The 19358-nt window shown below is 37.5% G+C and overlaps 1 protein-coding gene across 8 annotated transcripts in view; it reads right to left on the bottom strand.

Annotated features, from left to right (window-relative positions):
- Positions 1-212: 212 nt before the first annotated feature.
- Positions 213-19358, bottom strand: part of nrf1 (nuclear respiratory factor 1) — a 62290-nt gene continuing 43144 nt past the window's right edge. For 4 of the 8 annotated variants that reach the window (XM_069908897.1, XM_069908900.1, XM_069908898.1 and 1 more), the window contains 2 exons: positions 12903-13028; positions 213-4420 (listed from right to left, as the gene is read on the bottom strand). In XM_069908897.1, the coding sequence (XP_069764998.1) occupies positions 4248-4420; positions 12903-13028 (299 nt within the window). In that variant the 3' untranslated portion in view covers positions 213-4247. Of the gene's footprint in view, positions 4421-7747; positions 7873-12902; positions 13029-13988; positions 14293-19358 lie in introns of those variants that run through there. The other 4 variants (XM_069908901.1, XM_069908903.1, XM_069908902.1 and 1 more) reach the window with 3 other exon arrangements.

Raw genomic sequence — 19358 nt, 5'->3', positions numbered from 1 at the left:
TCATCTCTGACAATCAGGGCATGGAGTCCAACAGGTTAAACAAGAACATTTTCAGATGGCAATGACGTTGTCTGCCCTTGCTTAATGAACTCTCCAACCTCAACTGGGTGGGTGTCTTTTTTATTTTGCTGTATATTTCTTAGCCAACATCATTATTGCAAAGAGTATTGGGTAACTGCAATAAATTAAGCAAAGGGCAGCAGCCTCCATCGTAACAGGATTATTCACATCTTTATTACACACCATGGGCTTGTTAAACCCAAAAAAGATGGTGGTGTTTAGTTGGCAAATCACATTTCCCAAACAAAAACAAAAGCAACATAGTAAACAAAATCAAATGCAAATTACTTCATTCAAATACATTGTCAGAGAATCCAAGGGGAATAAATATGGTAGCAAACAAACCACAGTACTTCTACGACCTGCAGTCACTTTCAGCAATTAAAAGATTTTTTTTATATATATATACAGTATTTGTATCAATATGAAGATTTAATCTTTTCAATGTGTCACCTGAGACCACAGTGATTACCTAATGCATTATCCATTGGTCCATTTTGCTAATTGAACAAAATATGAAGGAACAAATCGATACCAACCTTACTCACACATCCAAAAATCTATACGATAGTTTTCAATCTATTCCATCTTGCTGGATAGGATTCGTTTTACAGTTACTGGAATACATTTTATGTGGAGACCAACTTATTTCCAAAGTCCCCATCCACAATCCCAAGTTAGTCTGTGGAATCTAACTTATATTGAACTTAATTTGTCAATGGTATCATTTTGTGCCATAATGATTCTACCAGTGCTAAGAGGCATCATTTTCCTCCATCACAAACTATCACTGATATTTCCTAAATTGGACAAATTGTAGCTCTGACATATGCCCTAGTTATGTGGGAGTTAGAACCATTTTAACAGTGTACTCATAAAGGAGATAGGATATAATACAATATGAACAATTCTATTATAATACACTATGAAGATGATTATGGGAAACCTTAATGTTCATGAAATCCAGCTATTTCATGGCAGATTTTATATCCTTCCAAATTCATGACTGGAGAAGGGTTCTTAAAACTAAGATGAAGTAGACTGGCACAACTGCTGGAAGGACTGATGAAGTAATAGAGAGCACAACAAACAAATTGGCACCTTAGCTTAAGTGCAATTTTTTGTCCTGATAGAATATTGGGACAAGCATCACAGAACCCTAGTGACAATATAGCTGTGCAGTTACCTGGTTTAGTTCGAAGACCAAAAATGGTAAAGGAATGCCAAACCAGATTAATAAAAATCGATCCCACAGTGTTTTTATTTTATTAAACTCTCCTCACTTTCCATAACTACTGATGAGAAATAATTATTGGGGCCACAATACCTCTCATGCATTACCAGGTATTAACAGCAGCATCTATACCATGTAATAAGATCATTCATATATTTTTTAAAAAATGGTCAGGAAAGTGAAAGGATTTGTTTGCCCCTGACACTCAAAAACCATCATCCTTCATTCCACCAGGTCTCTCGAATAGTGCCAAATGAAACTTGAATTTTAATCTTGCTCCACTTCCAATTTTATTTCTTTGAATTTGTCTACTTGCTATTAAGTTCCAAAACTAAAAGTATTCTTTCAGAAAAGCAGCAGGAACAAGATGCAGACCACAATGCCAGGACTTTGAAGAGTTTAACCTTGATGTAGTTTGGCCGATTTAAATCTAAAATACAGTGCCCTCAAGAAGAAAGCTCAGGAAGATCTCCACTGCTGATGACGGAAGAATTCTCATCAGAATGAAGAAAAATCTCCAAACATATATCTGACAGATCAGAAACATTCTTCAGGAGGCAGGTGTGGCCATGTCAATGACTACTGTCCACAGAAGACTTCATGAACAGAAATAGACGCTACACCGTACAGGTGGTATACTTTGGATCTTGAGCAGTTCCTTTATGCCTTCACACTTTGCTCTGTTACAGGTTAACCTTGGTCTCATCTGTCCACAAGACCTTTCTCCAAAATTCTGCAGGCTCTTTCAAATACTTCTTGGCAAGCTATGATCTGGCCATCCTCTCTGTGGCTAACTAGTGATTTGTGTCTTGTAGTGTAGCCTAGGTATTTCTTGAAGTCTCCTGCAGACAGTAATCACTGACATATCCACACCTGCCTCCTGAAGAGTGTTTCTGTTCTGTCAGACATACTTTTAGAGATTTTTCTTCATTATGATGAGAATTCTTCTGTTTATCAGCAGTGAAGGTCTTCCTTGGAATTCTAGTCCCTTTGCAATTTCAAAATGGTCAAACCAAAACCTATACAAATAACCTTGAATAAAATCTGGAATGTGCACTTTAATCACATGTGAATTATTTGATTACAAATTTAAAACTGTGGAGCACAGGGGCAAATAAAGGAAAAAAAAAAGTATCTTTGTCCCAAACATGGAGGGCACTGCATTATTTCAAATTAATTAACATGATTTTGTGGGCTAACTTTACCAGTTAGAACAATTTTAGTGTGTATACTGAACCATATGGAAACCAGCTACATTTCCCCAAACAGAGGTACAAAGGGTGAGCATTCTGCTCCGGCAGGTGCACAAAGCTCTACTGCCGATGAACTGCCCACTTTGTGTTCAAGTCCTGATGAAGGGTTGCGACCTGAAATATCAACCATCTTTTTTTAAAAAAAAATCACACTGCTCGACTAACTGAGTTCTTCCAGCATCTGCAGTCTTTTGTGCATCTCCTGCCTACTTTCTCTTGCTTGGGATATTTTTATGATGTCAAAAGCACTATGGAAATGCAAGGTGTAGTCGCATCCCCATTCTGGTTCATTTAGTAGTTATAATTCATTCAAAACAAATTTTGTAAAATTATTTTTTGACTGCTCATTATGTGGACTTGGTCTAAAAGTAATAGTGAGCGACCTGGTCTCTTTCGATAGCCATTATGCATACATCCCTCTCTCCTGTACCTGGAATCAGTTTTTACAATGTTTAGTCTGCAAATGGCACCTATGTGCTCAACGTTTAGTGCAACAGCTTTTTTTAATGCGTGCTGGGGCAGTTGGAACTTGGGCTTTATATTCATTTGCTATGGAATTGACAGGGTATTAATAAAATTTATGCAGAATTAAAACCATTAAAAACAATTCCTGATGATGCTGGTCTAGTTTACTTTGTCCCTTTGCGTGGTCCAGCTTGTCTGCACAATTCTTAAATTCCTACCAGTTTTTAATCCCTTCTCTTTTCCAAAGGTCGTGGCTGGTGTTTTCAATCCTCTCAAAAGTGGCTACTCTGGCCCAAAACCTGAAGGTGAAAACAGAGGACACTAGAGCAAAGCTTGATCAACCTGCATAATTTATACCTACACGTGCGTATCCATAAACACACCCAAACAGGGTCACACTGGAGACCGCAGATACAGGAATCTTGAGCAAAGCACAATCTGTTGGAAGAACTCAACAAGTCGAAGAAAAGTAATAGTCAAAATTTCGGGCCAGAACCATTTGTCAAGACTGCCTTGATCGTCTTCATCAAGGAGTTTTGACCAAGGGTGAAACATTGATCAATCTTTTTCTTCCACTGATACAAAAAGGGGTGACTGGGCAGGGATTGGAAGAAGGAACTCGTATAATTAACTCACTGCCATGCTGTGAAGTTGAACATATCAGAGAACAGGGATATAAAACTTTCGGCTTTAACTTGAATATTTAAAATAAGTGAAAGATTAATATAGTAAAATTTGCACACCAATTGGAGATTAGCATTTAAAAGGATTATTGTTCTGCTTCTGTGACAACTTTTATTTAGATGGCAAATGCAGAGATATACCCTGAGCCCCAACCACCCCTGTCAATCCATACCTCTCGAACCACAATTAGAAAGTTCTCAATTGAGATCACTAATAAACAAGACCACGCTGCCATCTTCAGTCAAAGACACAAACACTTTGTGCATAAATACAGAGAAATGTATACAAATAAGGTTTGTTTTTTTTTTCCTTTTCTTTCCCCAACCCACCCAACCAATATAAAAAAAGTAAATACAAGAGCTTGAAATCTCTGAAGGTAATATGAGACGAGAGGTCTTTCTGTTATATTTCCTCTCTCAAACACTAAAGCCATGAGGGATATGGCCTAATTTTACTTCTATGGCCGTCTGTTAACGTACAAGACACCTGATTGCAGGACTCCAAATTGGACTTCTGAAGTACAGGAAAGTTATTTTGTCATTGGTATATTCTCACTGTTCCAGTGTCACCACCTCCACTGCTTGTCCTTCCACTGTTACTCCAGATGACTGAATGTCTGTCATTCGAGTGGTGACAGGGGCCATTGCAACCTGCACAGGTCTGTTACCTTGGGCCAAGCTGGTCACCACAGTCTGGTACATGCTCACTGGAATTTGCACCAGGCCTGAAGATAAAGGAAAGGGAAAGAGCAAGTTAACAATGCAGAGACAGATTTCTTACCTAACATCACTAGTATTTCCCTCTAATGTTGCAAACCAATTTTCAAATATCTCCAAGTAGATGTCGACTCTCTAATGATGCTCTCACAGGACATTTGAGAGCTACCAGAAATAACATGTCCCCTCCTTTTATTTAAAAAAAATCACGTCATTTCTTTCTCTTTTTTGAAATATGGATCATGAAGCATTATTTTGAACTCAAGAGTTAAGATGATAACTGTTCAACTATAGGAGCAGAAAAGCAGAGGAAAAAAAAGCACAGAAACTCGCATACTTCTTTATGCTACCCCACACAATTAATGGCTATGCCAGAGAGAACGTTCCTGAACTCCAGGGTAATCAAGTTACATTCATGATTAGTTCCAAAATCCTAGTTCAAAAACACATTTCACAAAAATTCTTATTCCAACCCTCATCAGACAAAAAGCTATCATTTGGTAACATTCAAATACATCAACCTACACTTTAAACACCATTCCTATCAAGATAGTTCCTGCATTACCTTAATGCAAACCTCAGCAGAGAATCTTCCTCAGCCTTCATCTTTAACCCAAGGCCTCTGCTTTCTTGGCCCAGTTTTTTGTTTATCCTCTCTTCCATATTTAGTGGCTAAGCCTTCAGCTAATTTCATTCTACATTCTGGACCATTCTCCCCTATATCTTGTAAACTTACTCTCTGTTTTTAGTCATCTCTAATTATTCAAATTTTGTTTGATATCTGTTTCTCTTTGTCAAGCATCCTGGAAAATGCTTTAATTTGTCTGCTTGATATATGGTGTTCAATTACTTTTGATGGACATAACCAAAGTGATCATAAATGTAACCTGCTCCCCATAACAGGGGGAATGTATTTGATACAGATCAAGCAACTCTTATCCCTCCAGCTTGGAATTGCCACCAAAGGTACCTCACACTCATACTTACCAAGGCCTCTCTCATTGACTCTCCAAATCCCAAACCAATGGCATAGTGAAGAGGTCCTGTGCCCAAAGCTCTCCAACACAGACAGGAAAGCTGGGGGATTGGCCTTGCCAGCGATAAAGGTTGTCAGGATTTTAACAATTTCTATGTTTCTCTTATGTTCAGAGACCTTTAAAACCTATCAGTACTAAACTAAATAATTAAAGAAAATTACTTAAATGTTTTAAAATATAAAAGTATCTCCAAACACATTTCAAAAACATTTAAAGCAAAATAAGCTCCGATTTATTTAGTCAAGGGTCATTTGTCCCTTTAGGTGGATGCCAGTGGGATTTGCAGACTGAAACACAATTTCCTCTTGTCTATTTGTAATAATTACAGTAAAATTCCCTGTTATCTGGAATTTAAGCAACCGGCAAAATAAAAGCAAACAAAAAAAACCAAGATTTATAATTTGCACAACTCGTTGTTAGTTTGCCAATCCATACAACATGCAGTCTCAAGTAACCAGAAATTTCACTTACTCGGCATCTACCAATCCCCATAGATGCCGGATACCGGGGTTTTACTGCATTAACATTTTAGTTGCTAATTATGGATAGAGGAAATCTCCCAGCATGAGACTTCTTGCACTATAGTTGACAAGAGTTTGCTATACTGGTCTTGATTTCTGGGTGGTCAGCTTTAAGCTGAGATAAGTTGTAGTGATATTGTGATTTCTGATTCAGGAAGGGAGAAAAACAAACTTGCTTCTGATAACAATCCAATTGGAACCCTGAACAAGGTTAGTCTTGAGCTAATAAAGAGGTCAGTGGCTAAGTGCTGCCCACTGTGATAGCTCAAGCATGAAACACGACAGATGATAGAAGACACAGGACTGCATATTTGAATGCGAACAAACAGCTGAAGCCAACAAAGCGAGGTAAATGTGTGCAAGTTGAACTATTGAGTAATATACTTGTTAGTCACCTGACAAGTGGAAAAGGTATTTTTCCTCTCATCCAAATGGTTTCATGACTTGCAGGACACCAAGTGTCACCAGAATATTTATTGGTGGCATCAGAGTCCTGTTTCTGATGTTCACACAGCCTTCGAATAGAATACTTGACGTAAACAGTAAATGGGAATCTTGAACATTTACGCACATTCTTCACTACTCTCAAATTCTGTTAAATCCTTCATGCCTCACATATAATGTTCACATGGAGCTAGTAATGAACCTGGCACAAACCACATACATACATATAGATCAGGTCCATTGACCCAACTAGTCCATGCTAAGATGGTATACTGGATTACTCGCATTTGCCTGCACTTGGTCCATATTCCTCCCTTTTACCCATGTCTGTCTGAAAGTCTTTGAAGGTTGCTATAGTGCTCATTTCTATAGTTTTTTCTGGCAGCTCATCCCAAATGCAGGTCACCCTCCAAGTGAAAAAATGTCCTCTCAGCTTCCTCCTAACCTTAAACTATACCTTCTACTTCTAAAATCATCTATCCTGGAGAAAAAAGACTGAACATTCTCTTTATCCATGCCTTCATGATTTGGTAAACCTGAACACATCCATGACTTGGTTCCTCAGGCTGTTCATTGGCTGTACAGTACTTTTGGAAGACCCAAGATTATGAAAGATTCAACATTGCTGTAAGCTGCAAAGTATATTTTTTTTCTGGGTTACCTTTGCTGGATGATTACAGTAAACAAAAAAAAAAATGGTGTCTGCCAAAATTTCTTGCATTTAAATATCTTTCCCTATTTAATAAGGTTAGATGACAGTTGAGCCAGATCTGTAGGGCTTTTACTGTGCCAAGTTATTTTTAATTCATTTTGAAAGATTCAGAGGACTTAGCCATGTGAATGATTTAGCAGGGTTAATCCTACTGGTTATATAATTGATGATTAATTTGTAAACAGAAGGAGCTTTTATTATTTTTTTCAGTACATCTGTCTATATGTCTAGAACTAACCTCTAATGAAGCTAATCTTTACATCTTCACCCTGACATGGGTTGACAAGCTTTCAAAGTATATCAAAAAAATAAAAAGATCTCTTACCCTCAAACCCACCCCCATCTCCCTTAACCATGTTCACACACAACCAAATCACAGCATCAAATGAAGTGGACTTATAATTAGAGGCTATTAATAGACATTTGCACATTGGGAAAAAGAGAGCATGACACTCTGGGCTGTTCTAACTTTAAGGCCTAACCCTACTACCACAATTACAGAGAAATATTAATGGATTTATATGGTGACTTACTGTCAACAATGGGTACAGGGTTGCTTATGAGAGATAACAGACATCCATCGCGAGAAGCTGGAAAGGTGAGGACCATTCACCTTTGAGGAGAGGCTGAGAGATGACCTGATAGAGATTATCAAGGCAATGAGAGATTTTGATGGAATGATAGAGAACAAGCCTTCCCTCTGGCAAATAGATCACTAATCAGAAGTCATAGATGTAATCCAGGATCTATAGAAAAGTTAAGGAGAAATATTTTTCACTCAGAATTGTCAGATCAGGAAGATTCACTCCATATCAGTGGTGGATGCTGATTTTATAGTTTTTTTTTTAAAAAAAAGGAGGTTGGTGAGGTATATTCAGAACTGAAAATGTTAAGAGATATGTACAAATAGTAATGGTAAATGACCCAGCTCATAGATTTTTAAAAACCCAACACTGACTCCGAAAGCTTCCACGATACCTTAAAAATCTTTAAAATGGAAGGAGTGGAAGGTGAATCATTAGGAGGGTCTTTATTTTCGGACATGCTCCATCTATTTCTACTGAACTGCTGGATGTCAGTAAAAAAAAAAACCCCAATTTTTATTGTAAGCATGAACACTTTTACAATGTAAGATAATTAATAAATATAAATGAATACAAATCAAAAATATGAATTGTGTCAGATAGAAAGACCTCATTTGGTCAAAATGTTTGATGCTCCAAAACAGCCACCTCCCATACATCTTCATTTAATGCTATTGGCCTATCCTTGTGTTCTTTAAATACTTATCCTGCTTCCTCTTAAATGTGTCTATATTAATCACTTCCATCACTCTTTCTGATAGGATGTTCGCACCATTTGTGGAGTAAAGTAGTTTCTCTGGAATTCCTTACTGGATTTAGAAGTAACTATCATCCAGATGTGCTCCTAATTTTGAGAGTCCCCAGATGTGAAGATCAATGCATTTAGGACAACTTCACTAACAGCATGGAAATATGCCAGACTGTGAATGAGAGAGCCACCAGCTCGTCATAAGCTCTGGATTTAAGCTCATTACTCCACTCCTAGACTGACTTGAATTCAGCACTTTTTATTAAAGCCAGTCACACAATAACATGACAGCAACAAAGCCTCTAGATGCTTCTTAATCAGAAAGGGGCTGAGGCTAATCACTGAAGAAGGGGGAGGGGATGGCTTTGCAGGAGTTCAGAAAGTGAAGAACTTCCTTCACTTCATCTGGGGTACAATTGGCAGAGAGCAAACACCAGAATGCAGAACAGGACATAATTAATTGCTGGCTGATGATGAATCCTGAAAAACTTGCTTCTGGCAGCCAAGCAGTTTGACCGGCAAGAGTAAGGAACAAACTGGGCTTTTTATAAATCTGGTACCCGCTTGTACTGATTAAATTTACTAGTGTGGACTGTACCATAGCTCTCATACTGAGTGCTTATTACTGTACTTACAAATCTGTGAACATACATAAATGTGAACATGCTTACATGAGTCAACATAATCTGATCTTTCACAAACTGAAGATTATCAAAAACTCCTGTCTACCTGAATCTTAATGTGCATTGTCTCACTCAACTCCCAGTCCAGTAATTCCTTGGTCTTAAAATTTGCACCTTTGCATTCAAATCCTCCAATCAAATCACTGTCTGTATCTTCAGTTGCCTAAGTCTCAAACTCTGGAAGTCCTTCCTTAAATTGTTTGCAGATATTGCCTTTGTTCTCTCCATTCTGTTTATTTTTTATTGAAAACTGCTCCCCATATTGAATGATAAAGAATACAAAAGAAATCGGAGTCACTGAGCAGGTAGGAACTGTCATTCAACTTCAGATTTAGAGAAGTGGTTTAAGCACTGGTTCATTGCTAAATTCCATGGGATCCAGCAACTGTGACACGTGTTATACCTTCTCGAACTCAAGTTTGCCGAAATACAATCTAATTGGTATGAAGATAAAGGTGATCACAAATCAGTAAATCACAGAAATAGAAAAATATCATTTGAAGCCAGTAACATTGTTGAGTTTAATGAAAATGAGCTTTACACCTACGTTAACTGTCTTGAATACTTTTCAACCAGGTGTAAACACTGTTATGGAATTGGCACGTTTCTCTCAAAGTTCCACCAGAGTTCATTAACTCTCAAGGTGCCTAAATACTTGTGCTACAGAGTGGACAAACTCAAGACAGCATGAATCCTGGACCATAACCCACAAACCCTCATTAACTGGTTGGATAAAAAAAAACCTGAGAAAATGCTACACTAATTGCACTAGTAAGGTGTATAATGCGGAGCGAAAGACAGGCTGAGAAATTCTGTCCTGTCAAATGGAGAAACAAGATCAGGAGCAGGTTAGCGCAACATTGTTACAGCGCCAGCGACCCAGGTTGAATACTGCGCTGTTTGTCTGTTCTCCCTGTGACTGTATGCATTTTCTCCAGGGGCTCCGTTTCCTCCCACCATTCAAAATGTACTTGAGATTGGGTATGGAAATGTAGGTCATTTGGGAGTAATTGAGCAGCATGGGCTCATGGGCCAAAAGGGCCGAATACTGTGCTGTATATCCAAATTTAAATTAAAAAAAATGCAATGAAGTTATAGGAAGCAAAAATCTAAGGTGTACATTGAAATACAGGAAATCTGGATTTCTTTTCTGACAAGCAGATTATAAAGAAATGAAAGAGTGATGTAGGAGCAGTGGGTTTTGTTTTTGGGGCACTAGCACCAGTTCTGAGGGAAGAAGAAACTCAAGGAAAATCATTTACAAATATCTTACTTTTCTGATCTAGTGCTCAGGAATCTCCATTGACATTAACAGGGTGTCTGATTCTGCTGCAGGTTTACACCTGCATAGAATTGGACAAATGATTTTCAGGAAGCCTCTGGTTCATTGCTAAATTCCATGGGATCCAGCAACTGTGACACGTGTTATACCTTCTCAAACTCAATGAGTCACGAACCACTGTGTTTTGCAAAATGTGACTGGACTTTCAATAGCTAGAAGTCAGTAGTCCAGCCAGCTACCTTTGCCTCATTATGGTGAAATGTGAAGTTATTCATTTTGGCAAGGCGAAAAAAGATTTTAAAAACATTGAGCGATTATAAAATTTGGCTGAATGTATGGTTAGCGCGAACCTGGGTTCGAGTCCGGTGCTCTCAGTAAGGAGTCTGTAGGTCCTCCTCATGTCTGCGTGGGTTTTTCCCCAGGTGCTCCAGTTACCTCCCACCCTCCCTCCAAAACGTACAAGGTTATTGATTAATTTGGGTGTGATTGAGCATGAATTTGAAGGGTTGGAATCAGCTTGTACTGTGCTGTAAATAAAAATTTAATTTAAAAATTCATTGTTATTATTTATTACAAATGGATTGAGTACAAGAGCATTCAGGGTATATGATGTTCCTGTGAATGTCCTATCAGCTGTCTGTGCTCAAAAGCTCATTATCCTAGATCTTAAACCACGACCGACAATAGCTAGTCTACGATAAATTACCAGGCAACACAATCTGCAGATGAGTTGATTATTATAATTACTCCTTCTCTAATCATCTTTTTTTTAAAAATGGTCAAATCTGTCATCCTTGATCACTTGTCTCTATTTGGAATTATTTTCAGATGTACAGATGGTTAAAAAAAATCTGCCTTAATGCAATTGCAATTGACATTTTTTTATTTTCCATTACTCTGCTATAATTTAACAATTCCATTAGAGACATCACTCCCACAGGCAATATTAAAGAGACTGCAGTTTGAACATTTTCAAAGCTCCTGCCCACTCTCCATTTTCCCAATATTTTCATGTACATATGAAACGTAATGCTGCTGTTCCATACAGCAAGTCTTAGCCCTTTGATAGCATGAGCAAAATCTCACATTGAATCCAGGCCAATTAAGTAAAGGCCAAATACCTGCAATACCCACACTCTGCATCAGTCAAAGGACATCAGCTGTGGAAAGACACAGGTAAATGTACTGTGCTATAAATGTTCATGTAGAGTGGGTGGGGTTGGGGGGGGGGAGAGGTGGGAAGAAAAGGGGGGATAGAGGAGGAGGAGGAGTCAAGGTGGGGTGGGATAGAGGGGCAAGAAAGAGGGGGGACGGTGAGGGGGGAGAGAAATTGCAGGGAGGGAAGAGAGAGCGAAGAAGAGTATATGGGACAGGGAGAGAGAATGTATCCATTCCTAAGAATTGTCTGTACACTGATTATTGTTTCTATAGCTATCCACATTGTATAGCTCTTCATACACTTCCTATAATTCTTTCATTTCATCGTATTCAGCCTAATACAAACTGTTTTAAACTAAAAGAATATGGAATGATTACCAGGAAATATTTCATTATTATCATCTTGAAAAATACTAAAAATTTAGTGACATAATTTTCTTCAGGTGCCGGTGATCTAGTTTCAAATCCAGTGCTGTCTCTAAGTAGTTTGTACATTCTTCACATGTCTGTATGGGTTTCCTCTGGGTGATGCTGGTTTTCTCCCACTATTCAAAAACGTAAGGGGGTTGTAGGTTAATTGGTGTATTTGGGGTGATACGGGCTCATGGGCCGGAAGAGCCTATTGCCATGATGTACGTCTAAATTTTAAATGTCATGCCTTTCATATTTTCATATCCCAGGGATCCCAGCAGTGGTATAATATTTGATTGTTCACCCCTAACCTCTGGATCTTTTGCCAACTATTTCAAATCTTATCCACAGGTTACAAAGTCTTCTGACAGTGGGATTAGTTTCACTTATCAAAACAATTCATTATCTTATCTGCCTGCATTAAACCTTTTCCAGTCTAGGAGAAACATTCCTAGCTACTCAATTGTCTCCACACAAGGCAGCTTCTTATTAAACTTGCCTTCATCTTCTCGACACTCTTCCTATAGGGTCATCGGAACAATTGAAAGCTTACTCACTAACCATTTATACAATTTCCTTGCTTCTGTATTCTCAGGTCTCCAGAAAACATTGCACCCTGTGTGTACTTTTCATTATCTTTTAAACATATCCAATATTTTTAAAGTCAGAGGCAAAATTGCAATCATAAGAGCTCATATTTAATTTGTTTGAAATGTACTGGTTAATGAATATTTTGGTCTTGGAATTTTTCTGTTACAGAATAGGTCAAAATGTATTGGGAGATCATACTAATGTCAGTATCTTCCCCTTATAGTAGGTATTTCACGTATGACTTTGGTAATACCATGCAAGGTCCTTTTATATTCAGCATTTTTAAAATGAACTAAATATCACAGGTTTGAATCTTTACCAACACTGATTTCTCGATCCAGTTTGTTGCACTCAGGGGCTTTCTGTTGTTTGCTGCCCTTGGACGTACGACAGACAGCGGTCAACTGGGAAGAAGCGTCAACCTTTACAGGAACGTACAAGGCCACTGTGAATTGCAAAATATGAGAGGGGAATATGATGGAAATGGCACTGACACATGCAAAATGAAACCAGTACCACTAGCACAAGCACCACTGATTTTAATTGTTGCCTCTTTAGCTGCCAAAGTCCTCATCTCTGGAATTTCATCTTTAAACTTTTCTACTCCCTGCTGTTATTCTTTCATGTGCACTTTTTGCTGATCTATCTTAATTAGGCTCTAATGTTGATTCAAACCTTTGCTTGATAACACACCAATATAATGGTTTACGATGTTTTACTAATTTTAATACCTCTTATAAATGAAAGTTTTCGATACCTTCCAGATATATCACCATTGTTTCTTCCTCCAAAAGGTCTTCTTTAAAAACTCCAAACACCTCATGGGTCAGGTATCACTGGCTTATCCTTTGACATCTGATGACCAGATTTATGTTATTTGGCAAGCTTATCTTTTGAACAATGGATGATTCCTCATGGAGGCACCCCACTCAAATAGCCATGTGATATTTGTGAGCCCATAGAATGAATATCACCTGAATATCCAGTGATGAAAGTAAGCCAAATCAAGTTAACATTCCAAAAGTGAATTTGACAGGTGAAACTTTCAATATATCCATCAAGGTCAAGAAGCTTTGGTGAATTGCCCTTCACAAAATGAGGAAGATCTGGTTACGGTAGCACTGTTACCCTCAGATTATCTTGGCACTAGATGATTCTTCAAAAATTAGGAATCAAATACTAAATCTTCCTGTCTTAACTCTACACTGGATAAACTCACAGCCACTTGAAAGGTATTTGGAATATCCTTTTAACAGAAGCAATCTCAAACATTGAAAATGGTTTTATTTCACTTCAACCAAACTCAGGAAAAATAAGAAGACAAGAGTAGGGGCCTAAGCTGAACATTTACAGTGTGGGACAAAGGGCCGATTTGTTCTGTAGCTCTGCCGCTGGTGATTACAGGCTGCAGATTAATGTGGTCACGTGAGATATTTAGAACAAGGCAAGCTGTCAGGAGCCACTAAGGTCAGCGTAAGCTTTCTGTGCAAAGCTAAGATGGGGGTTGTAGAGTGGACAGACAGATTCTTCTATTTTTGATGTCTTTAACCTATCAACAGGAGTGCAGGTCAGGTGTCCTGCTATCACTCTTCTGTTCATCATTCAATTTTAGATGAAACATAGTGTGGCCAGTTCATTCCAGTCCTCACTGTCTTCTCTCCATTTTCACTTAGCAGTGTACTGCATTTATACCCAAAGCCGAATCTTTCCTGTGCAATTCCAACAGAGGAAAAAAAGCACACTGTACTTGTTTATATGTGTGTAAGTGACAAACATGACATATAACATTATTTTTCCCCAGTTCTGGCCTAGGCACAAGTGAATCATACAATACTGCCCAAACACTTCACTTATTCTTCCAGATGAAAAGGCCAGACAGAGTTTCAACAAAATCTGTGCTGGAATGGAAATTGGATCTACATTTACTGTTCTATTCTACAGGGAAATGTAACTGCAAAAAAAAAACAAACCATAAAGGCTTGGATCATAGTCTAAATAACAGAAGCCTAATCCTGTGTGAAATGTGCCCAATACTGTGGCAAATTGGGAGTTGTTAAATAGAATATATACAATTGTTTAGACCCAAGGAATAAATGGGATTGGATTTGTTTCGCTGCTCAAAACTCTGTACTAGTATGCAGCTAAAGAATCTCAACCACAAAGATAAAACAGTCTTGAAACAATATTCTATGTCAAAGGTTACCAGCATAAATGGGAGAAGAAAAGAAAATAACATACATTTCATGCAAAAGCAAGCTGAGAACATATACATATGCATAAAGTCATGTCATGCAGTGGTAGGTGGATTTTAGGATATGAATGTTCAAATTAAGAGTAAATTTAAAGAAAAGTTAGGAAAAAGGGCATTCAGCACATTGTGCCAATGTACAGGAAAAAAGCTAATCCCCACTTTCCTGCACTTGCTCCACAGCCCTTGTTGGTCGCACCTCTTCTAAATAAATAGCAAAGAACTTTCAAAGAGGGTTTTGCCCTCCGGCAGATTCCAAGCATCCTCTGAATGAAAATGATTAATTCTTCCATTAATGATTTTCAACCTATTTTAATTTCCTCTTTTTTTTCCTTTGTTCCAAAGAAAACACTCCTATAATACATAACCTTTCCTGATAGCTACAATTTTCCTAGTTCTAACAACATCTTCCGAAAGTTCCATGGCATCCTATCAAGGGCTCCTATTTTAAATTGTCCAAATGCCTGTGTTCTAAGGAAATCAAACTCAATAGAACAAATATTTGCCATAATTAAACTTCTCCATTTCTTGCCAAACTTCTCTGTATCTTTCATGCTGTCACTTCTTCACAATGTGGTGACCAGACCTTTATGCATTACTCAAGTTATGGCCTAACTGGTTTTTGTCCTTCCCATTTTTATAGTCCACACTTCAGTTAATAAAGATCTATGAACACACTCCAACATTGTCTGTTCCTTTCAACCTCACAACGTACTGCCATTTATATTCTCTTCTTTTATCTTTGAAAATGCATTACTTCACAATCCTCTGGATTCTTCTGTCACCTTTCTGACCAACTGATCAGACCATCTCTATCTACATTCCAAATCTTTCCTTCTCATTTCCCATCACATAGACAGCTTTGTAATACTTGCAACTTCTTAATCATAATCTCTATATTCAGGTCAAAAATCAATCATTATACAGCAAAACTCCTGTAATCTGGAATTCAAGCAACTGGCAACCTCAAGCAACCAGCAAAAAAAAAAATCACTTAAAATAAATAGGTTAAAAAATAAAGAAGTTTAAAATTGGCGTACCTTGTTGTTAGTTCATCAATCATGCAACACACAACTGAAAGCAACCAGAGAATTCACTTATCCGGCATCTACCAATCATCATGGGTGCCAGATACATGGGGTTTTACTGTATTATGAAAACCAAGGGGCCAAGTACTGAGCTGTGGAACCCAACCAGTTACAAAACATCAATCAATTTTTAATTTCTGTATCCTCAGACAAAATTTTGAGTCCAATATGCCACACACTCTTGGATCCTAGGAGAGAACAATCTGAAATTACAAAGACTAGTAGATATCAGGTTCAATTCTTGACCCAAGCTGAAGAATGGAATAGTTTCCCAACTAAACTCATGTAGCAAGTGAAGAGAACCCATGGACTTAATCCATATTTCAACATATACGAAGTGGCTCACCAAAGCTAATGAATTTTTCCTACAATGGCCTTATTGGAATAGAAGGAGGTGTAGGATCCAGAGATGGTTAATGCATGAATAATTATAGAAATTACCTGAATGTTTTAATGTTTGCAATTCTCCAAAATTCTCAAAAAACAAGAGGTGAGATGAGAATTTTTTCCCCTAACAAATAGTTATGATTTGAATTACAATATCCAAAAGGGTGATACAAGCATGCTCAATAGTAACTTCAAAAGAGAACTGGGTAAATTATTAAAGAGCAAATCGAAAGCTATAGAGAAACAATAAAATGGTAAGATTAACCAGACATCTTTTTCAAAGTGCTGGTGCGATGGAATAAATATCCATCAAGTATGTTGAAAGATTTTATCACTTTCTCCTGACATGGTATCTGACACAATTTTCAAGAGTTGAAACCAAGTTATAAAAGATAAATTCTCCAGACGTAAATCTAAATTTATTAAAATTGTGTTGTCAATAGCCAGGAAATGTATAGCAGTAACATGGAAATCTAATTCCCTACTTCAAATTGATTGTTGGAACATGGAAGTTCAAAGTTGTATAGTCTTAGGAATAGATATAGTATGTTCAATAAAATTTGGCAACCTTATTTAGATTACTTAAATGCCCAGGTTGTATAATTTATTTTGATATTTGTCAATTATTAGAAATTTAAAACTTAAAAGATGTGACTCTGAGATGTTCCTGTTGCTTTTTCTTTTCTATTTTCTTTATTTTTATCTCCCTCTATTCCCTGTGTCCCCTTTTCTTTTTAATCTTGGGAAAGGGGTGCTGGGAGAAAAGGATCCCTCCTTTTTTTGGACTTTAAAACTTTTAAAACGCTGTGACTCTGAGATGTTCCTGTTGCTTTTTCTTTTCTATTTTCTTTATTTTTATCTCCCTCTATTCCCTGTGTCCCCTTTTCTTTTTAATCTTGGGAAAGAGGTGCTGGGAGAAAAGGATCCCTCCTTTTTTTGGACTTTATGTATGTTTTTCTATGATTTTATATTCAACGTATTATTGTTATAATATTAATTGAGTTCCATATTCAGTACTTTCTTAAAACAACATAAAATGTTTTTAAAAAGGTTGAAACCAAGTTAAACACCCTATTTTCTAGACTAAAACATTCTTTATTTAGGCCTGAAAATTGGGGGAAAAAATCTTTTCTCTCCGAGCATCTCTGCTTTCAAATAATCAGAAGTTTATTTTAAAATCTAAGATCAAATTCTGAGTATAGATACAAAAGAGAAAGGTCATGTACTACCCATCTTTCATCCAGTAAAAATATAGAGTTGGCCCAACATCATAACAAACTGTTGCTTCCTGAATAATACAGGAAGTATGAAGTATGCAAAGGAATTATATGAGGATTTTGCCAGTTCTGGAAGATGTTAGTTATGAGAAATGATTGGTAAAGCTGAGATTGTCATCTATGGCTAAGGGAAGATCTGCCCGAGTTACGTAGAATTTTTAGAGTCTAGACCAGCCATTCTCAACAGTCAAGTCAACTTGACTGCTTCACAGGGAAGAGGTCCCATAAACTTTGAGCAGAGTCCTAAAAAATAAAGCCAAAAAAAAAGTTTGAGAATGGCTCATCTAGACCAACAAGGATGAATTTCTCTTGGCAAAAGGATCAAAAGTTTGGAGAGGGGGAGGGGTTGTCAGAGTTAAAGTAATAGATAGAAGATGGATTAGATGATGACTTCTTTTTCTTCAGACAAAAGATGGGAGGTGTCGAGAATATTTTCTGTAAAACAAGAAGCAGAACCCTCATTATATCTAAAAAGACATAGGCACAGAATTAGGCTGCTTAGCCTATCGAGTCTGATCTGCCTTTGAATCATGGCTGATGTATTTTTCCTCTCATCCACATCCTTCTCCCCATTACCTTTGATCCTCTTATTAATCTTACTGTTACTAAACCTGCTATGCTAAGATGAACAGCCTACTTTCTGTCAAGTATGCATGATTTTATAAATGCCACCATCTTTTTCTTCTGTAGCCCACCCAGACTCTATGTACAGCATTGGTCTCAAATTTGGTGTTAATGGCGGTGACTCAAAATCACATCTCCTTTCCTCATGCCTATCTCATATTAACAATGCCACAGAGGGAGGCCTTTTGACTGCCACAAGCAGTTATGGCCTACACTAAGGAATATGGTCCATATGTTTATTTAGATAGATAGCAGAAGTTGTTAAATTGCTGAGGGGATTCCTAATTTAAATAGCTATGCAAAACAAAAATTACCAGTTAGTTCCATTTTTTTCTCCATTTGTCACTCATTTATGTGTAAATGTTGTATACTCAACGCCTTATGTTATCTGTTCAACCAGCGGTTCATGGGGCCAGACATAGAGATATAATAGTGGATGTTTTTAGAAAATTTCAACTAAACATGAATGACCCAGATTTCATTTAACCATATAACCATTTACGGAGCGGAAACAGGCCATGTTGGCCTTTCGAGTCCGCACCGGTTCACTGATTTTGTGCGCCCTCTTCAGGCATTGGTCCCGGTAGATCTTCATTCAACATAAAAGCTTTCTTTGTTTCTAATCCAGACCTTCACCCATTCACCCAATACCCACTTACCCATCCCCAAATTCCCACTGCCTCCCTCATATCTCAACTTTTGCCCTTTTTAAATGGTAGGTTTAGCCTGGGGTACTATGTGTTTACCTCCTAACATAAGTTTCAATAAAGAATTTTTAAAACTTTTGGGTAAAGTGGGAAAATGGAGAGAAATAGAGAACAAAGAAAAAGAGAGACAACAGAGAAACGTTGCCTTTGCTCTGTTCTAATTGATCTCTCTATGTTGTTCAGCATTCTGTCCTATGCTTTTAACTGCTGTACTATGTATTGACAAGCTGGATTGCTTGCAAAAGAAACTTTCTCACTTTATCTTGGTACCATGTACCTTGAACTTGAAAACAGTTCATTCTGAACACTGTTTCAAGCAGAGAGAAAAAGAAAATTCAATTGACTATAAACACCTCAAAATCTCAGGGTCAAACATGGGTTACCAAAACCTGTCAGGCAGTATCATCATTTCCTGTGCCTCTGTTGTTCTAGCAACAAGATCAT

The sequence above is a fragment of the Narcine bancroftii genome, chromosome 13, assembly GCF_036971445.1.
Source record: "Narcine bancroftii isolate sNarBan1 chromosome 13, sNarBan1.hap1, whole genome shotgun sequence".
Lineage (NCBI taxonomy): Eukaryota > Metazoa > Chordata > Chondrichthyes > Torpediniformes > Narcinidae > Narcine > Narcine bancroftii.
The sequence above is the reverse complement of the archived record's forward strand: the minus strand, read 5'-3'. Positions and strand labels throughout refer to the sequence as shown.